The sequence below is a fragment of the Amblyomma maculatum genome, chromosome 9 (assembly GCF_055883805.1).
Source record: "Amblyomma maculatum isolate TAMU_Amacu chromosome 9, ASM5588380v1, whole genome shotgun sequence".
In the NCBI taxonomy this organism is placed as follows: domain Eukaryota; kingdom Metazoa; phylum Arthropoda; class Arachnida; order Ixodida; family Ixodidae; genus Amblyomma; species Amblyomma maculatum.
The window spans coordinates 16,652,508-16,671,401 of NC_139352.1; the positions used below are offsets into that span (position 1 = coordinate 16,652,508).

The 18,894-nt window shown below is 45.9% G+C and overlaps 1 protein-coding gene across 1 annotated transcript in view; it reads right to left on the minus strand.

Annotated features, from left to right (window-relative positions):
• LOC146178434 (uncharacterized) overlaps positions 1-18,894 on the minus strand; it is a 93,781-nt gene that overhangs the window by 20,163 nt on the left and 54,724 nt on the right. The window contains exons 5-8 of the mRNA XM_084579969.1: positions 5,280-5,558; positions 3,758-4,195; positions 3,013-3,147; positions 397-602 (exon numbers count right to left, since the gene is read on the minus strand). Of these exons, the coding sequence (XP_084436095.1) occupies positions 397-602; positions 3,013-3,147; positions 3,758-4,195; positions 5,280-5,558 (1,058 nt within the window). The remainder of the gene's footprint in view (positions 1-396; positions 603-3,012; positions 3,148-3,757; positions 4,196-5,279; positions 5,559-18,894) is intronic.

Here is an 18,894-nt window from a genome sequence, read left to right on the forward strand (position 1 = left end):
TAGACCTCTACGACGACCGTTACTACGCTTTTTTGCGCTACCCCTTGCACAATGATATTAAACTGAATGCTTTGCCATTCGCGGATCACCGGTACTGGACGTTCTCATCATGCTGCTCGTGGTTTTCACACTCGGACTCCGGCAATCCTCTGCGATGAACCACCGACGAGTGACGAGGCATGCGTCCGCAAACGAACCTTGAAGCTGCGCTACTACTCGTTCATGATCATCTCACCCCTGTTCCGAAGGCGCACCTCTCTCCTAATTGCAAATATTACGCATGGTGCAAGCCAACGTGCTCAACACCACGGCTGGTCTTTACCTCTATCACAGTGCAATCGCCTTGTCAGACCGGGAAAAGAGAAATGGTGGGAGTACGAAAGGATTTCTACTTGCCTTGTACCGGCAATGCTGCGCAGAAACTTTCATCCAGCCTGTCTGTCCATTAGCGAGGAGACGGCACTTTCGGCGCGCGTACTTGTACTCGCTGGCCGGGTTGTACGCTCCGTACGGGCACTCGGCCTTGGCCACCGACCCATGAGCTACGGGCTGCCAGTGGAAAGTGCCCTTGTCCGTTTGCTGGAGCTCTTCGGGGCAAGCGTCTGAACGCGGAGTGGTAGTCGCGCACAGTTAAACAAGTGGAGCTCGGGAATATAAAATGAGATGAATTAATTGGCGCGCATATACCTTAACCATGCTAATTGGTAACTTTGATTGCCTACATGATTAGGCATAGAGAATACCTATTACATGAGGCCTTCATTGCAACCGGTCGCACTTAATGCTTGCTGCAGCCATGATCCCAGTGCACAAGGCAACATCATGAAAGCAATGACTATGCAATATTTCGTACTTTTAATGAACATAACAGCAGTAGACAAGATGGAAGCGCAAATCTAGCTACATCGACAAAAATTTCCACCACCACTATGCAGAAGAACAGACAAACGGGCATATACTAATGTCGGATACAGGGATACAGGTCAAGAAAAAAGCGGCAAACAGCCCTCAATCCCCCCCCCCCCCCCCCCTCCCCCGCTGCCAGTGGCATTGCTCTAATGTGTGATGTAGCGGCACATATAGGGGAAAGAAACAAAGAGACAAACAAAAAGAAAAACGTGTTCTTCCGTGCTCATGGTCTCGCGAACTTTTACCAAAATGGTTACGTCCTTCCGTCGGTGTCGCCAGTGGCGTCACCTCGCAGAGCTCCATGGCGGAAACGAGATGTAATGAAGCACCGAATGATGAAGAACTCACTCGAAGAAACCACGTTCCAAGCGCCACTCGTAGGTGCAAGGCGGTCGGGCGTGCCATCATGGTATAAGTTTGGCAGCTATTGGTTGGATGGGTGCCTTTGATAGCTAGATGCCGCTTTTTTCTGGACCTGTATCCGACTATAAAAGTGAGCAGTCCATATGATGGAATGCGCTATGTGCCTTTTGAACTGCAGGAAAGGTAACGTAGTTGTAAACTGTACCGCAATTGGCGAACAGGTTGAAAAACTAAACAATGAAAGGAAACTGCGTATCACACCTGCATGAAGATGCATACGTACGGAGCCAACAGCCACCGAAACCTAGGAAAGCATAAAGGAATACCTGCTTGAGAAGCTCGTCCCAAATTTAGTATCAGATGAAGATACTGAACTTCATCTTCTAACACTGTGCTCCACATATTTGTCTTCCTAAGGAATATTGGAGTATAACATGCACGCAGCTCGGTCACCGTCAGGCGGCATTTCAGGGTTGCATATGAAGAGTACGCAATTAACGAAATTGTAACATTCGGGTATTGTTTTGTGAGCAGCCTCGGTTCAGTTTTTTTTTTCTTACCTGGAAGCCATGCTGTATTTATTTCGGCATTCTTTTATTTTGCCATTCGCTTGGTACACGTGTTCAAAAGCAGTGTTGTTGAAATCGTACTTTCATTTTTTCGTTTATTATTCATTTGTGTGAGGTATGAGGCGCGCACTGCCTTGACCATGTCTGATTAAAACTGGCGGTGAGTTGGATTGAACTGCTCAAGAAGGTACGAAATAATCAAAATGCGAACAAGATAAAAAGGAAGATTTGCAGCAACAGGCAGACATTACATAAAATTGAACGACAACAGTAGGAACACATCCTCTTCGCGCAAATGTACTCTTACGGGAACGAACACCTACCGAGAATCCCGATCTTGCTTGTTCCGGCGCTCTGATTGGTTAAGCTGAACGATGAGGTCATAATCACGTGGCCTCGGGCGGGTGATTCAAACCAATATAGCGGTTCCAACGCGTCATTCTCTCCGCCGGGCCTTTCAAGTTCTCCAACCAACACAGAAAGTGATGAAGCCTATCACTGATCAGTGACCGACCATGACCTCTTGTAGTGCTTTTACGCGTACACCATGGTCGGTTTGGATCCCGGGTACTCGAGTTCAATAACCGACTGTCTTAACCACTGAGCCTCCGCAGTCGATGCTTTCGATTGTTATAACCAGGTTCAAGTAAGGTTAAACATCCACCATTTAATGAGGCGGCTTACAGATGGCGGCCGAAATATGGTTAAACGCGTGGCCTCCACTATCAAGCACGATGTTGCACCGGAACTGATCGCGGAGTCCATGGTTAAACCTCTGCCATTTGAGGTGGCAGCTCCCAGATGGCGCCACATGTACAGCTGAAACTCCAGCGCACCGCACCAGAACCCACAGAAAGTCTCTTAAACAATTTCGTAAGAACAATTGTAAAGTTGCGTGACGTAGTATCAGAAAACGGTTCGTCGAGTGTCTTGTGAAAATGTTCAACAATCATGAAGTATCGTAGAATAAAGAGCAAATACACCGAGTTAAAACAATCAGGACGAAAAAAAGCCTGCGCCGGTGAACTATAATCGATTTAAACGAGATAACTCCCGCCACTTTATTCATGTTTTTAAGTGAGCCTTCAACGTTATAGAGCAAGCCGTGCATGGATTACTTCAAACCTACTGGACAAGCGAAATACAGGCATGGAGTGAATGGGAGGCTTACCTCTGAGCTCACACAGAGGCCCACCGTATCCCGGCGGACAGCGGCAGATGAAGCTGTTGACGGCGTCTTCACACTCACCGCGGTTCTTGCATGGACTGGACAGGCACTCGTTTATGTTCTCCTCACAAAGTTCTCCTGAAATGTCAGGCATATATGCATTTATGCACCGTTATCGTGTCACATTAATTAAAGTGACAGCGTTAACGGCCCCGTTCACTGAAAATAGCGCGCCGGCGTCGGTACTGTGAGCGAAACATCTCGACCATGGCGCTGCCAGGTTGTAGCTGCCAGCTAACATTGCTGAGCACTGACTGTAAGTACATAGGGCTGCCTGAAGTTACATTTGGCAGAAGCTGCCTACTGGTATTTCCCTTCACATGAGAGGATGATGTCAGTATCAGCTGGCCTTGCACTCACATTACCCCCAGGCCATGCAGACACATTTATACGGCTAAATGAATGAGGTGGTAGCCTACGCTATCGCGTCATACCCTTAAAGGCGGAGACTAAGTGTCCCCCATAATTTTCCCCCAAAGTTATGAACGCGATACCGTTAAGGGCCTCCTTCAACAGAAAACCCGATGTTGGCGTCGGCGTTGTGAACGAGAAATCAAAGGCAACCAGGAAGCAGCTGTCGAAACTAATTTACCATGTGCTGAGCATGCATGCGGACGCTACCACTTTAAATACTCCTTGTTCAGGATAATATAGCACACACCGATTCCATACCAAGTATGAAACTCACCCGTATATCCTGGCAGGCACTGACAGGTGAACCTGGTGTCTGACTCGTTAATGCACCGGGCTTCATGAAGGCAGGGAGAGGAGAAGCACGGGTCGTACTGGTGGCACGTCTTGCCGTAGTATCCGTCCACGCAGAGGCAAGTGAAGGTGTGTGACGAGTTTGACTGGCACACGCCGTTGTGGAGGCAGGCCGAGGGCTTCAGCAGGCACGGGTTGAAGTCGGAGCAGTTGCGACCCGAGAAGCCCGTGAAGCATTCGCAGCGGTATTCGCCGTGGCTGGTGTTAACGCACGAGCCGAACGTCTTGCACGGCTGCTCTGAGCACGGGTCGAAGTGCTCGCATGCCATGCCGTAGTAGCCCGGGTCACACAGGCACCGGTATCCGGGTCGGTCACCCGTGGTCTCACACGAACCATGCTTGCACACGCTCAGCAGGCAGTCTGAGTGGTGAAATCAAGAATGAGCGTCATACAGAGTGACAACGATGTCTAAAACATTTAATTTCGCTTAGAACTCGTGCTAATGACCTGGATTTTAATTTCCCTCAGAAGGCCTGGAACTGAGTCCCGCGATATTCTAATCACAACTACCATTACAGTGTGGAGTGCTGAAAACGATACTTCGACGACCTATTAGCTGAAACATGCTTTACTTGCCGCGATGGCATTACTGTTACCCCTGATTTCGACCTCTTAACCGCGGTTACGTCAGATTTCGCCCTTCTCTGCAGGTTAATTTAGCGTATAGGCCCTCCTCACTGTGGCCGAAGCTCGCGAGTTTCTCGTCCCGGTTCTCTCCATGGCTAAAACAGCTTAGTACCCCCCTTTCCGTGATATTAGAAGCAAGCAGGAAGCCGGTCAGAAGCGATGCGTTCTTGCTCAATTCTCATTGTTCTAGTTCTTTCGTTCGCCTGGTCAAGCAACCTAGACTACTTGCACTAAGTAGATGCACCCTTTTACCACCTCACGCGCCTAACTGCTAAGTGTCCTTCAGAGACTGTTGAAGCGTATCTTATATCACTCTATATTATGTTCAGATGTCGAAGTATTCGTTAGTTTGTTTTTGTTCGGTCAACACCGCCTTTATTTAAAGGAGGTGTTGGTTCGGTTTATAATACTTAACGTCTAAAATCGACTAAGGCTATTGGGAAGTTACGTTGAAGGGCTCTGGAAATTTCGGCCGTACGGAGAACTTTATCATGCACTGACATCGTGCAATGCATGGGCGCTTTGCTTTGCGAATCCATCGAAAAGTGGTCGCCATGGCCGGGATTGGATCCCGCATCCTTGGCTTCCGCAGCCGATGCCCAACCACTGAGCCACTGCTGCGGGACGTAAATGCGCTTTTAACATGTCTAGGCGCTTTGCTTTGGATATATGCCAGGGAATTCGAGGCAATAATTGTGGCTTCGTCTTTATACATCCCCACTCCACGCAAAAGGTAAATGAGCACTATCGCCATCCATGGGTTTGGACTAATCAGTTGGCTCACCGATTGACAGATCAGTAAATGATTGATTCTCACAGTCAATGCGCGTAGCAAAGCGGTCCACGGGACTTCCGATGCCTTCTTCGCGGAAGTTCCAGGCGTGCACGCGGTACTCGTAGTCAGTCCAGGGCCGGAGGCCGCGCACCAGCACACACTTGTCTGTGGCGCCCGTGGTGACGTTGACGGAGGAGGTGGCGTTCTCCGCCACCGACCTGTACTTGACCACGTAGCCGGACACGTTGCCGTACAGAGGTCGCTGGCAGCAGATGCGCACACTCGTCTCGTTCAGAACGACGGCGCGCACATTCTGGGGGTCTACAAGGAAAAAAACCCGAGCGGAGAAAATGCATACAATTAAGAGGCGCTCCTTATTTTCATAATTATTTTCAGCACTTTAGACCACACGGCAGAGGAAAGAAGAAATTATTAATGTGGAATAGACTCCGCTGAGAGTCGGACCCTTCGTTTGGTTCCAGGGGCACTGTGTGGTACACTGAACTTTCTCTATCAGACTTCATTTGTTATTCTTCTTTTTTTCAATTCAGGCGCTAGTTCGATTTATTTTATTCATGCCTGTTTTCTTTCTATTCTAGTGGCACGGGGAGTCCACCTCTAGCGGACTCGTCTATTAATTGTTATCACCGTAGACACGGCGATCACAAAAGGCAGGCTTGTTCATTGAAAAAATAAAAACCAAAACAAAGCTGAACTTTACATAGCACGCACTTGAAAGAAGTAGAATGTACTATTTGATGAAACAAATGTGACGTAACACAAAGTCCCAAATTCGAGGCTAACGATAACGATGACCATTTTGCTTTTTTTCAATTTCATGGGTGGTTCGTCACGAAGCGTGTATTTTGTTTCTGCACGCAAGTACGCCTTCCTGAATTAAAGCAGAAGCCTGACCAACTGACCAGACGCTTTGATTCATATTTTAATTTAAACTTGTATTAGGGCTGCGAATATAGACTGCGATAACTTGCAGCTGTACTGACTGCGGTATGTCGGCCAAAGTAAGACATCAAGATTGGAATTAATGCTTAATGCCATTCTCAACATCAGCCAAAAAATTCCACTTTTGTCTTGACAAAAATCAATTTTATTACGTTCTCTATATCTGGTCAATAATTATGAAAATAAATGTTGCCTTGCGTGTGTATACTAATACACCCGTTCAGCAACACAATTCCCTAGCAAATAGCAGAAAAAAAAAACAAATGAATAATATCCAGAACATCTTCCTTGTGCACAGGAGTCTAGTGCTATCCGTGGAATTGGAAGTGCAATTCGGCATATTCTTTGACGAATTTCTGTTTTTATACCGTCTATATGACTTAGGTTCATGATGACTCGGTATTTTTGTTTTTTTTACCTCCAATCATGCCAAACACGACTGAAAAGAGTTATTGTGGGAATTTTAGGTTCCTTGGATTATTGCTGCGGTGGGTGCAGAAAACGCATCGCTTGCTTTTTCCAGTGCATGCATTTATTCTTCCTTTGGCGAGAAAGAAAAAATATATAGCCTCATCCCCCCCCCCCCCCCCCCTAAATAAAAAAAGAAAGAAAGAGCAATGGATATGGAGGTCGACTCTAGGTGATCAGAACACCTCACTCATGATAACTTTTGTGGCTAGCTCTGTAGGACCCAGCGTTGGACAGCCCGGTGCGAGCATCGACGGGGATTTTATCTGCTAGTTACCGCAGAGGGCGCAGTCTGGACTGTAGGTACCATAAAACATGGCGACGTACTATACCGGGGTACAGCAAGACTAACCCAAGGTAAATGGTAGAAAATTCGCATGCATGTGATTGACGTAAAAGAACCAGGAGGAATAAGTGAGTTCAAGCGTTGGTCGTAAACGATAATTTTGTCTAGAGCATGTCCCAAAATGCTACCTAGGGGGTAGCATGGAGGCGAAACGAAATGGCGTCCGTGTGCTGTGCGATGTCAGTGCACGTTAAAGAACCCCAGGTGGTCAAAATTTCCGGAGTCCTTCACTACGGCGTCTCTCATAGCCTTAGTCTCTTTGGGACGTTAAACCTCACAAACAAACCTCCTGTAGAGATCACTATAGAACTCCTCGGCTACTTTGACTATATTGTCCGTATACGTGATGACATTGCCCGCCTTGTCCCTTAGCGCATACATCTAATCTTTGGCTATGTCTAATTTCTTCTTCACCGATTTAAGGCTTCCCTCGTTCATTACAGCATGCTCAATTTTCTCCATGTTATACTTCCTTATATTGGCCACTTTCTGCTTATTGATTAGCTCTGATATTTCTGCCAATTCTATCTGGTCTGTTGGATTGAAAGGTTTAATACTTTGGCGTTTCTCAATCAAATCTTTCGTCTCTTTAGACAGCTGACCGGTATTCTCTCTAACTATCCTACCACCTACTTCTACAGCGCACTCAGTAATGATATATCTGAAATTATTGTTCAATGCTTCTAGACTAGTGTCGTCCTTCATCCTCCGTTAGAGCTAAATATCTATTCTGTAGCGAGATCCTGAACTCTTCTGCCCTCCCTCTCACCGCTATTTTGTTGATGAACTTCTTTCTTACAAATCTGTTTCGTTCCCGTTTCAGATTTAAACTAATTCGAGACCTTACCATCCTGTGGTCACTGCATCGCACCTTCCCAATTACTTCTACGTCCTGCATAATGGTGGGGTTAGAACACATTATGAAGTCAAGTTCATTTTTAGTCTCCCCGTTAGGACTTTTCCATGTCCACTTCCGATTCTTCCGCTTGCTGAAGAAGGTGTTCATGATTATTAAGTTATTACGCTCTGCAAACTCAACTAGTAACTCTCCTTTTCTATTCCTAGAACCAATGCCATAGTCATCCACCGCCTGGTCTCCTGTCTGCTTTTTCTCTACCTTGGCATTGAAGTCGCCCATTAGTACAGTATACTGTGTCTTTCCTTTCCGCATTGCCGATTTTACATCTTCATAGAAGCTTTCAACTGCCTGGTCATCACAACTACATGTAGGTGCCTAGGCCTTTAAAACCTTCAGTTTATACCGCTTATTAAGATTAATTACGAGGCTTGCCACCCTCTCATTAATGCTATATAGAATTCGTATATATTACAAGCTATATATTATTGGTAAGGCCCCTAGTTCTCACTTCTCCGGTAGATCTCGATAGCACAATACATGCCCATCCTTCAGTACAGTTTATGCCTCATTCGGCCTCCTAATCTCACTAAGCCCCATGAAATCCCATTTCATACCCTCTAGTTCCTCTAACAGCACTGCTAAACTAGCTTCACTAGCTAGGGTTCTAGCGTTAAACGTTGCCAGGGTCAGTTTCCAATGGCGGCCTGTCCAGCGGAGCCAGGAATTCTTACCACCCCCTGCTGCGTCACAGGTCTGACCGCCGCAGTGGTCAGTTGCTCCGCAGGCGCTGGTGAGTGAGGGCCGGGGTTTTATGGAACTAATCATGAGAGGTGGCGGCCAATTACTGCCCCAAGGGGGCCAACTCCTGTTCTGGTGAGGGAGTGCGTTGCCGGAGGTGTTCATCGGCATCAGGTTGCACCCCAAACCTGTTTTTGCAATTCTATCGACACGCAGATTTTCTTTTTAATCCGGTGGGGAATTGTGCGGCACCGGGATTCGAACCACGGTCCTCTTGCATGCGAGGCGGATGTTCTACCTCTACGCCAATTGGAGTTTGCTAGTGGTACCATCACAGCACCCCCTCCTCCCCTCACCTTATTCCACCCCCCCTCCCCGCCCCGCCAAAAAACAAAAAACAAAGAAACAAACAAAGCTTCGCTAGTGCAAGTGAATGCTCGCACGCTACATTTAGAAAAGCGTTTTGTATTCCCTAAACACTCTGCTAGCTTGAAAAAAAAATGAATTTACAGTAGAGCTGCAGGCAGCGTAATGGTGCAATGCAAAAATGTACGTTCTACGGTAAACTACAGCAAAAAAAAAAAAAAAAATTCTTCACCTCTGGCTTCACCTTCACATTGTAGTCGACTTTACTCTTCCTTTTATTAAGTCTTTGCAATCATGCGTACTTTTAATATTCTTCATTAGAAGTAGATCTAAGTACAATCTCTACGTCAGGTTACACCAAAAGCTTGCAACTGCAGTACATTAAAATGGGGATTACCATGCTTGCAGGTGACCCCCATAAAAGTCTTGTTTTAATAAATGAACCCAAATTGTACTCTATGATTGAACAGTGAGCGTGGTTTATGCCCCGAAGAGTTCACAAATAGTGCAAAATGTTTTCAACCACAACCATCTTGTAAAGCAATGGCGCATATCCAGATAGAGTGGTGTAGTGCTCGAAGAAAATGACGCGGTTATTTCGGCTAGCCTCCGCGTGATCTCTCGTCAAAGGCGGCAAAACCACACGCCGAACACGATCTCAACGAGCACTGTGCCGGCAAGCTGACTTTGCTGCTAAGAGACACTCAGTGCGGCAAAGCAAACCTTGCATATGCGCGCTCTTTGTAAGGCTACAGGAGATACCAGACTTAAAATGATCAACATCGCGTTTAAAGAAGATAGTTGAATTGATGACAAACAAGATAACTTTATTTTTGTTTAGCAAATTGTCTCCGTGTTTTCGTATCCTCGCTTTCTGTTTCTATTAAATGATACCTATACCGCGACCCACCCTCCGTTCCAAGCTCGAGCTCTACATACGAGAGTGTCCGTTACAGGCTATTGTAGACAACAATCTTTACTGCTGCTGTTTTCGAATGCACAGCAGCGACAATCAATGTACTCAATGCCACATAACCAAAGAATAATAGTAGCCTCTACTTAGCTATTCATTCGACAAAAAATAAAATAAAGTTTTCAGGAGGCTCGAGCGGAGATGGAAAATGAAAAGGCTGCTCGCTCATCTTTATTACGTGGACGCCTATATTTATGTAATATGCTGCGGAAGAAGTGCCACAGCTCCATCGTCTCTGGAGACAGGTGGGCCACGAAGCTCGCCGCAAAATTTGATCGAAAAACTAAGCACGTCAAAATAACCGGTTTCGCTCTAACGATTGGTGCGAAAAAGAACACATTTTCTCGGAAAATTAAAAAAAAAATGAACGAATGTGCGATTTGCAGAAACAGCGTCTGACAAAGGAAAACTTTGATGTCATCTGGTATGCAGGTCGTAAAAGCATCTGAGCTTTCCGCGCTGGCGTTTCGAGCGAGAATGCAGACATAGCAATGAGACGGAATGCAAAGCGGTGAGAAACAAGTGCGTAAGAAAGAGATGTTATGTAGGCGACACCCATTATGCTACCGCACACATGACAACGTGGAACAAAATCGGGGCTCCCATCTGCATCTACTCTTACGGATCCTCGTCAGCCTATTCCACTTTGCTACTCAGTTCAGTTCAGTCGTTCAGTCGTGTCCGACTATTCGTGACCCTATGGACCATGTCACGCCACGCTTTCCGGTCTCTCACTATCTTCCTAACATCACATAACTTCATCTGCAGTGCCTCGAGGATGCCATCTAACCATCGCGTTCGCTGCCTACCCCTTCTCCGGCGACCCTCAACATTTCCCAACATCAAATTTTTCTCCAGCGACTCCTCTGTTCTCATCAGATGACCAAAGTAGCTGAGCTTTAACTTTAAAATTTGACCCTCCAATGAGCAGTCAGGGCTTATGGTCGACAATATCGACTGATTTGATCTTCTGGCAGTCCAAGGAACTCTCAAGAGTCTTCGCCAGCACCACAATTCAAACGCGTCAATTCTTCGGCGGTCAGCCTTTTTCACAGTCCAACTCTCGCATCCATACATCACAACTGGAAAGACCATAGCACGAGTTATATGGATCTTGGTTGGCAGACTAATGTCTCTGCTCTTTACTAGGCGGTCAAGGCTAACCATGGCTCTCTTTCCCAGAAGCAGGCGTCTCCTAATTTCATGTCTGCAGTCTCGTTCCGAGGTAATCTTGGAGCCCAAGAAGAGAAAATCTGTCACAGCTTCCACTTCTTGTCCCTTGATGCACCAGGACGTGATAGGGCAAGACGCCGTGATCTTTGAGATCATGACGTCTCACTTGAGATCAAATCCCTTCATCTGCAACTATATTATCTCGCATATAGTAATTTGCATACAGTGGCGTGTTACTTTTAACTGTAAAGAACCGCTTAAAATAAGTCGTACGTGCGTGTCTGCGCGGCCTAGGAGAGTGGCTTACTCGTCGCCGATGGGTTTTAGAAGGGTTGAATTTAAATCCCCATTACACGAAAACTCGGCTTTCAGCGTGAACGCTCGATGGTACCCCAAAACGACGGCTTCCTCTCGCAGACGGCAAGCACAGCAGAAGAGGAAAGGAATGCAGAGGAACAGTGATAGATTATGGCAGGTCTCCGATAATCGAATCGGTATGGATGAAGGAAACTGATTTCTCGGAGGCGACGCATCGCATGGTGTTGCTAGTTGAGGTAAGGTTGTCGGCGGGGTCACACAATCTGTCTGCCATATCAGTCGTCACGTGTGCGCGATAGGCATCAAATAGTCAATAAGCAAGGCTTCATGGGTCAGGCCTCGCAAATACTTCGACTCCAAAGGGGCACAGCGAAGACGGAGAGAAGCACACGACCGCATGATTGCAGCCATATATGCCAAGAGAGCAACGCTCGCTGCTAACAAAGCGGTTCCGTTGAACGGAATACCCGACGTGCTCAACAACCAGCCGAGGCGGTGCGGCAAACGAGAGCCCAGGACGAGGAATACCGGCAACGGGAGACACTGCGGCAAAAGAGAGACGGGGACGAATGATACCGACGAAATATGAATACATTTAAAATACATGTGCCGATACATTGCATTAATAGCGAGTAATGCTTTCGTATTATCACACGTAAGCGGTCCTAAGTGTCTGTACCGGATTTTATTTTACCCCACCAATCGGCATGTGCAAGCTTGAGTTGGCAGCTCCTGCCATTTTACGTCGTCTCATGACGTAGCACAATCCACCGGCCTGTCGGCACGCAGAAATGTCATCTCTGATTAACCACCTGCTAAGTGCCATGCCCATGATTTTTTGTTCACAACGTCGATAACGCCTACAATACCGGATTTTCTGCAGAATGCTTTGACGTTCAAAGTGAGCGACGAAGAATAGAATAAGAAATCAGTTTTGCGCGTGTCTGTATAGGCCATCGCAATAAGGACACGATACATCAAATTTCGTACCTTCGAATTAACCGCCTCATGATTCAAGAATTTCGATAGTACCTTATTCGTAACCATTCTTTGTAAAGAAAGTTGACTTCAAAACCTAAACATCTCAGCATTTTTGAGATCGATCCAAGCAGCGGAGGTTTGCAGCAAGGAATACACGCTTATACTCGGCAATGAAAAAGTAGGTGCATTATCATCTCATCGCATTCGCGGTCCTCACACGGTGCGGAGTACGCTATTGCGGTGGGACAGGCACATGCATTTGTGTACACCGCTCCCAGTCACAGGTCACACATCTGCAGACTTGATGCGGGAGAGGCCGCACGGTGTATTCAGTTAAAGTAAGAGTTCGATGGGGCGCATATGACATTCCGAGCCCCCGGGATAGACTATGACACTACTATTATGTCTAGGGCAAGCTCTCGCCGATACCCTGGTCAGATGCCAGTGGTATCAGGACCTAATAGGCCCTACAGTGGCTGATTGAGTTGCATCTTCTGCTAAGTTATTTTCGGCAATGACACTGGGCCCTGGTAGCCACTGGAAGGCAATATCGGAATCTTCTTCCAGTGCTCAGATTTTCGAATGTTTTATTTTTGCTACTGTTTTATCGTGGTAGCCATTGTAGAAGGCAAGTTTGAAACAATTTATGGAAGCCGTAAAATCACGAAAAACATCCATTTTGTGTGTTTATTGAACACGTATATGGCACTGTCATGCGAAGCGAAACTATACTTATCGAGGTTTGAGATGTCCTATGCGAGATTATCTGCTTAATAATGGCCCTTCTCTCAAGAGCGATCAAGCGCAAGCTGAGCTAGATGATGCAACCGAGAGTCCCTATGACGCAAAGTTGAGTACGGCCAATATAAAAGGGCGCGCAGTAGAGGTAGCGCCAACTGCGTAATGGCCAACATTTTCAAGTCTGACTTTTCTCCACGTCCGGATTTGTAAGAGGTACACTTGAGTTCCACAGAAAGCGCAGCAAAGGACAAGGACGTGCCGCGGGAGGAAAGGTGGAGGGTGGGGTGGGGTGGGGGGGGGTTGCAGTCGGTGATCTGGTGAAGGACTGGAGCATTGCTATATATAACCTTTGAAAATAACATAGGTTGTACGAACCGGCACGAAAAAGTGATGCTGAGGCATTTTAGCCTGCACTGTGAGAGCAAACAAAATAAAAATAAAAATAGAAAAACGTTTTCTTTGTTCGCCCATCTTTACGGACTTTCACAAACGTAGGAGGAGGACCGTAGTACATCTTTCATGTAATCCATTTCACGCTTACGCCTACTCTCGAAGTCGAGACTGGACGATATTTCCAGCAATAAACTGATGGTCAAAGTAAACGTGACGCATGCGTACGATGACAAATACTAGTATTTGCCGCCTATCTAGCTTCGTACCACGAACTCCATATAGCACAAATAACACATGGGGGTTCGTGATTTCCACAGCCAGACGAACGCAACGATGACACGAATAACGACTTCCCTTCACAACCTCTTCTTGCTAACACTAACCAGCCCCGCGCACACTGATGGCATGCTTTGCAATCCAGCACACGAACAAAAAGACCCTTTGCCGCATAGGGGCCGATAACGCGGTGAACACGGTAAAGCGGTCGGCTTTCTCGCCGCCCGTATGGCTTCTGCAATGGACGCGGTTAGTAAATATTGCCCCCGGCCACAAATGTCGGGGTGTGTTGTGACACCGACCGCTTCAATACAGAACGGGAGACCATTAGTGTCAATGCTGTTGCTGAAATAATGCCCCATTTCTCCCTCTCGCTAACACTCCTAGAGTCCGCTCGTGGATATCAGAACTGGGTAAATAGACACAGGAGAAATCGTTTTGCTGTTGGAATGTTTCTGCAGAGCTTTATTTCACCGCAGTTGTGTTCTCAGGGGATTGCCACGTGTGCGCAAATAATGAAACTCGAGTGGACTGAATGTCAACGTCGTTTCAAGTTAGACAATAATGGATCGAGGGGCCGCTGGTAGTGGGATAGTGTGCTGCAGTAAGTGCGCCTGCCCATTAGTCCTAGCCCGACATGTGTAGTATAGGTCTTGGGATAACGGTTGGGAAATGTAAAGTAATAATTCTAGTGGAGCTCCTACCCATTGTTTTCGAGAATATGTTCTGCAGACGATATTGCATTATGACAATGAATTTCCAAACAGAAACATTTTCTGCAACAATCCATATGAGAGCGTTTGTTTTTTGGCACTAAATAGGACGCCATGTTAGTGTCATTCGTTTTATGAACGTTACATGGTAAATACACTCATACTCTCGGACACATTCGTCGTAATTTTTTTCTTGCACCATGATCAATAAAATTAATAATGTATACAACATACATTTGTCCACAACACGAATACGCCTCACATGTTCGGGATCCTGATCAAGCAACCCTCATAGACTCCGTTGAGGCAGTACAAAATCGCTCAGCCCGATTATACTTAAACAACTATCAAAGGACAGCCAGCGTTACCAATATGAAAGCACACTCGCAACTCCCGCTGTTATTGACTTGAAGAAAACTGTCCGGCCTTTCACGTTTTCATAAAATATACTACCATAACTCAACACTGCATTCCTTATGGGTTCAACCACCATCCTACATTTGGTTTCAATGTAACTACAGTCAAAAGGTAAACATTCCGCACTCAAACATAGTTGCCTATTCTAACCCGTTACTTTCCTGGACCTATAATTACGGGAATTACCTGTCTGCATTCCTAACAGGTATAACAGTTTTGCCGTTGGTACATAGAGATAACCTACCAACAGCTATTTAGTTTTCTTTAAAAAATGGCCTGGACTTCCGCTTACTTTCGACGATACGATTTTCATTTTTGTTTATTTCCTCTTGAGATAACTGCGCATTGTCTGCATCTCGGTGAGCTACCCATCGTTGTTCGATGGCTTCCTAAATGTCCTTACTCTACCAGCTTCGTGGTTTCGTCTTTCCCTTCCAGCGGTTTTTTACTTTTACTTCAATGAATTTCGCACTTATGAGCAGTTCTAGCTGTTAATATTGCCACTTTTCTATGGAGCCTTTCTCTATTGTTTCCTCAATTCCTGCTTCAATTAGAGCTGTTTTTTGTCGCTTAATTTCCCGATTCCTTTTATCTCTTTCTTGCTAAATTTATTTGATTGATGGTTCTGCACAGAGCCGCAGGTAGCCACTTTTTAGCTGCTAGACTTTAACGTCAGCAAAAGTGTTTCCAAACAAAAAATAAAGAATATTTTCTTCTTATACTTTGTTTCTTATACGTGTACATGCTTACACGATAATAAATACATATTCTTTGCTATCACTAAGCTGTAATCATTTTTTCATTGTACCGAGTTTTTTGGGGCTAGGGGCTCGTCAAGTCGTCGTGGAACGGCTTTTTTCCTCGGCGTCCTGTACACCTTGGTGTATGAATAGGGGCGTGAATAAATGAATAGAAATGGTAGACAGTAGTGATTCTGGCCTTTTGTGAAACCTTCCTCAGTAAATACAAACTGACGTCCAGCATAGGCTGTTGCGGTGCGTGTTCACTCCTCTGACAAACCATCGTCTTTTGAAATAAAAAAGTTTTAAATACTTTATTTAGGAACGTGCATCTCCTAGCTGAGAATCTCAAAGCTCAATACATCCCTGCAAAAATTTTGGCCAATCTTAGTGATAAAGTCGCCACACAGTACAAAAGAACACACGTGATCTTTCGTGAGTAGTCGCCGGCGTTACGGCATTCGCTTTACTCTGTGCCACAGGGCACATCCCTGCCGAGGCACAACTTGCCTTCGTTCCATTGGTATTCCCCGTGCATCTATCTAGACACCATACTCCCGTTTGTGGCACGCCTGTCAGGCTGAATAAACAGTCACTAGAGCATGGAAAATTGATTATCGCTGACCACACCATCCGATTCCGCGCACGCACTAGTGGCAAGGGGGGAAGTACCGTAGACGAAGGTAAACAAGACCTCCAGACCAGCAATATAAGTCCCTCCATGGCGCCTGACAGTTTAGTATAGTATATAATTCAAATCAATTTCATTTTGTTTAAGCCGCTCATAAACAATAGTAATGGACGTTTTCAGCGAAGAAACGGGAATGACTGTATCACGTATCGTACACCTTCTCAGTGTGACCACTTCAACTCAGCCGTTAATAACTCCTATATGTATCGTGGCACACAAGGCCTATTGCCACGATTTACAAATATTCTGGGCTGCTTTTTTTGGCTGGCGGAGCGGATTTTCCGGCCAAGAAGCGATATGTTGCCTTACATTACAAGGTCGTTAACTCAAAAGAGTGTTCCATGTAAAGTTACTGCAGGAAAAAGCGCCCAAGGGATTTTTCTGACACGTTCATCGCTTGCAAGCGTTTACAAGCTTGGTTTGAGCTGCTCCCAAGAATAACTGTATTTGGTCTCTTTACGTTATTGATTAAGTAACATTAGGTTTCTGGGTAAACAATGTCTGTTACAGCACCACGTGTCCAAAATATCAGTGTTATACTCGGGGACATGCCCTTATAGATAGCATTCATTGATTGCGAAAAAACATTTGACTCAGTTGAAACATCGGCGGTGATGCAGGCTGCGAAATCAGGTGGTAGACGAGCCGTACGTGAAAGTGCTGGAAGATATATATAGTGGCTGCACAGCAACCGTAGTTCTGCATAAAGAAAGTAACAAAATTCACATAAAGAAAGGTGTTAGGCAAGGAGACACAATCTCCCCAGTACTATTCACAGCTTGTTTAGAGGAAGTATTCAGAGATTTGGAATGGGAGCAGTTAGGGATAAGGGTAGATGGAAAATACCTCAGTAATCTGCGATTTGCTGATGACATTGCCTTGCTAAGCAACTCGGGGGATGAACTGCAAATAATGATTGATGACCTAGACAGGAAAAGTAGAAAAGTAGGCTTGAAAATCAATATACAGAAGACTAAGGTAATGTTCAACAGCCTCGGGAAGGAACAGCAGTTTACATTAGGTAGCGAAGTACTGGAAGTAGTAGGCGAGTATGTCTACTTAGGACAGGTAGTAACCGCTGATCCGGACCATGAAAAGGAAATAACAAGAAGAATAAGATTGGGATGGAGCGCATTTGGAAAGCACTCGCAGATTATGACTAGCAGCTTACCGGTATCGCTAAAGAGGAAAGTATACAACAGTTGCATCTTACCTGTACTCACCTATGGGGCTGAAACGTGGAGGCTAACCAAGAGAGTTCTATTTAAGTTGAGGACAACCCAGAGAGCTATGGAACGAAAAATGGCAGGGGTAACATTAAGAGATAGGAAGCGTGCAGAGTGGGTCAGAGAAATAACTCAAGTTACCGACATTCTAGTGGAAATTAAGAAGAAGAAATGGGCATGGGCAGGACATGTAGCGCGAAGAGAGGATACCCGATGGTCGCTTAGGGTAACAAACTGGATTCCAAGGGAAGGAAAGCGTAGCAGGGGGCGGCAGAAAGTTAGGTGGGTGGACGAGGTTAAGAAGTTTGCGGGGGTCAAGTGGATGCAGCTAGTACAGAACCGGGTTAAGTGGAGAAATATGGGAGATGCCTTCGCCCTGCAGTGGGTATAGTCAGGCTGATGATGATGATGATGACTCGGGGACACTTTTTCTTGTCAATGAAGCCAAAGCTACGGAGCCGAAATTCATCATCCTCCTATGCAGCTGAATATAGTCCCTAGTTAAATCAGCAGTTGCTGCAAAAAGAAATTGAAATCATAGCTCTAGTTATTTACGGTGTATTTTTTTGATAATGGAACCAATTTTCCGAAATGAAGCTGTGTCTAAAACACGTTTATTTGTTCCACCGTGTTTTGTCGTCTGATGTATGTCGCGGGTTTTCGAGACGCCCCGACAATGCAGACAAGACCGTGACAGTCGCCTGTTCGCGTCGTTCCGGTTGTTCTGGTCCAACCACTCCTCAAGGGTTGGAAGCGTTTTCACCAGACACGATTAGAGTCAAGTTCAAGAGACGCTGGCTCTCGATGCAACGTATATGCAGACCGAAAGCCGCGTGGTATAACTACATAGCGGAGTGACACGTTTAAAAACGCTCCGTCTCGCTACCTTTGCGCTCATTGCCAAGAAAAAGTGTCCCCGAGTACAGCAACACAGCAGAGAAAAGTATCGTTGTCAAAAAGAAAAAAAGGAGGTCATATTGTTTCACTGTATGCCGGCAGCATCTGTTAGCAAATGTGTACAATTAAAACGTTATCTTGTAGACAGGCTGAAAGAAGCTCGATTGCAGCATCTCTTTTTAAAACTAGAATACAGATATCGTCCCGTAACAACGCTCAGTTATGTGAACTGAGATATGTGCAACAATACCTATCAAGATGCGCGGGTATATGAAAATCTCATGTGTGGGTACACGCACGCACGCACGCACGCACGCACGCACGCACGCACGCACGCACGCACGCACGCACACACACACACACACACACACACACACA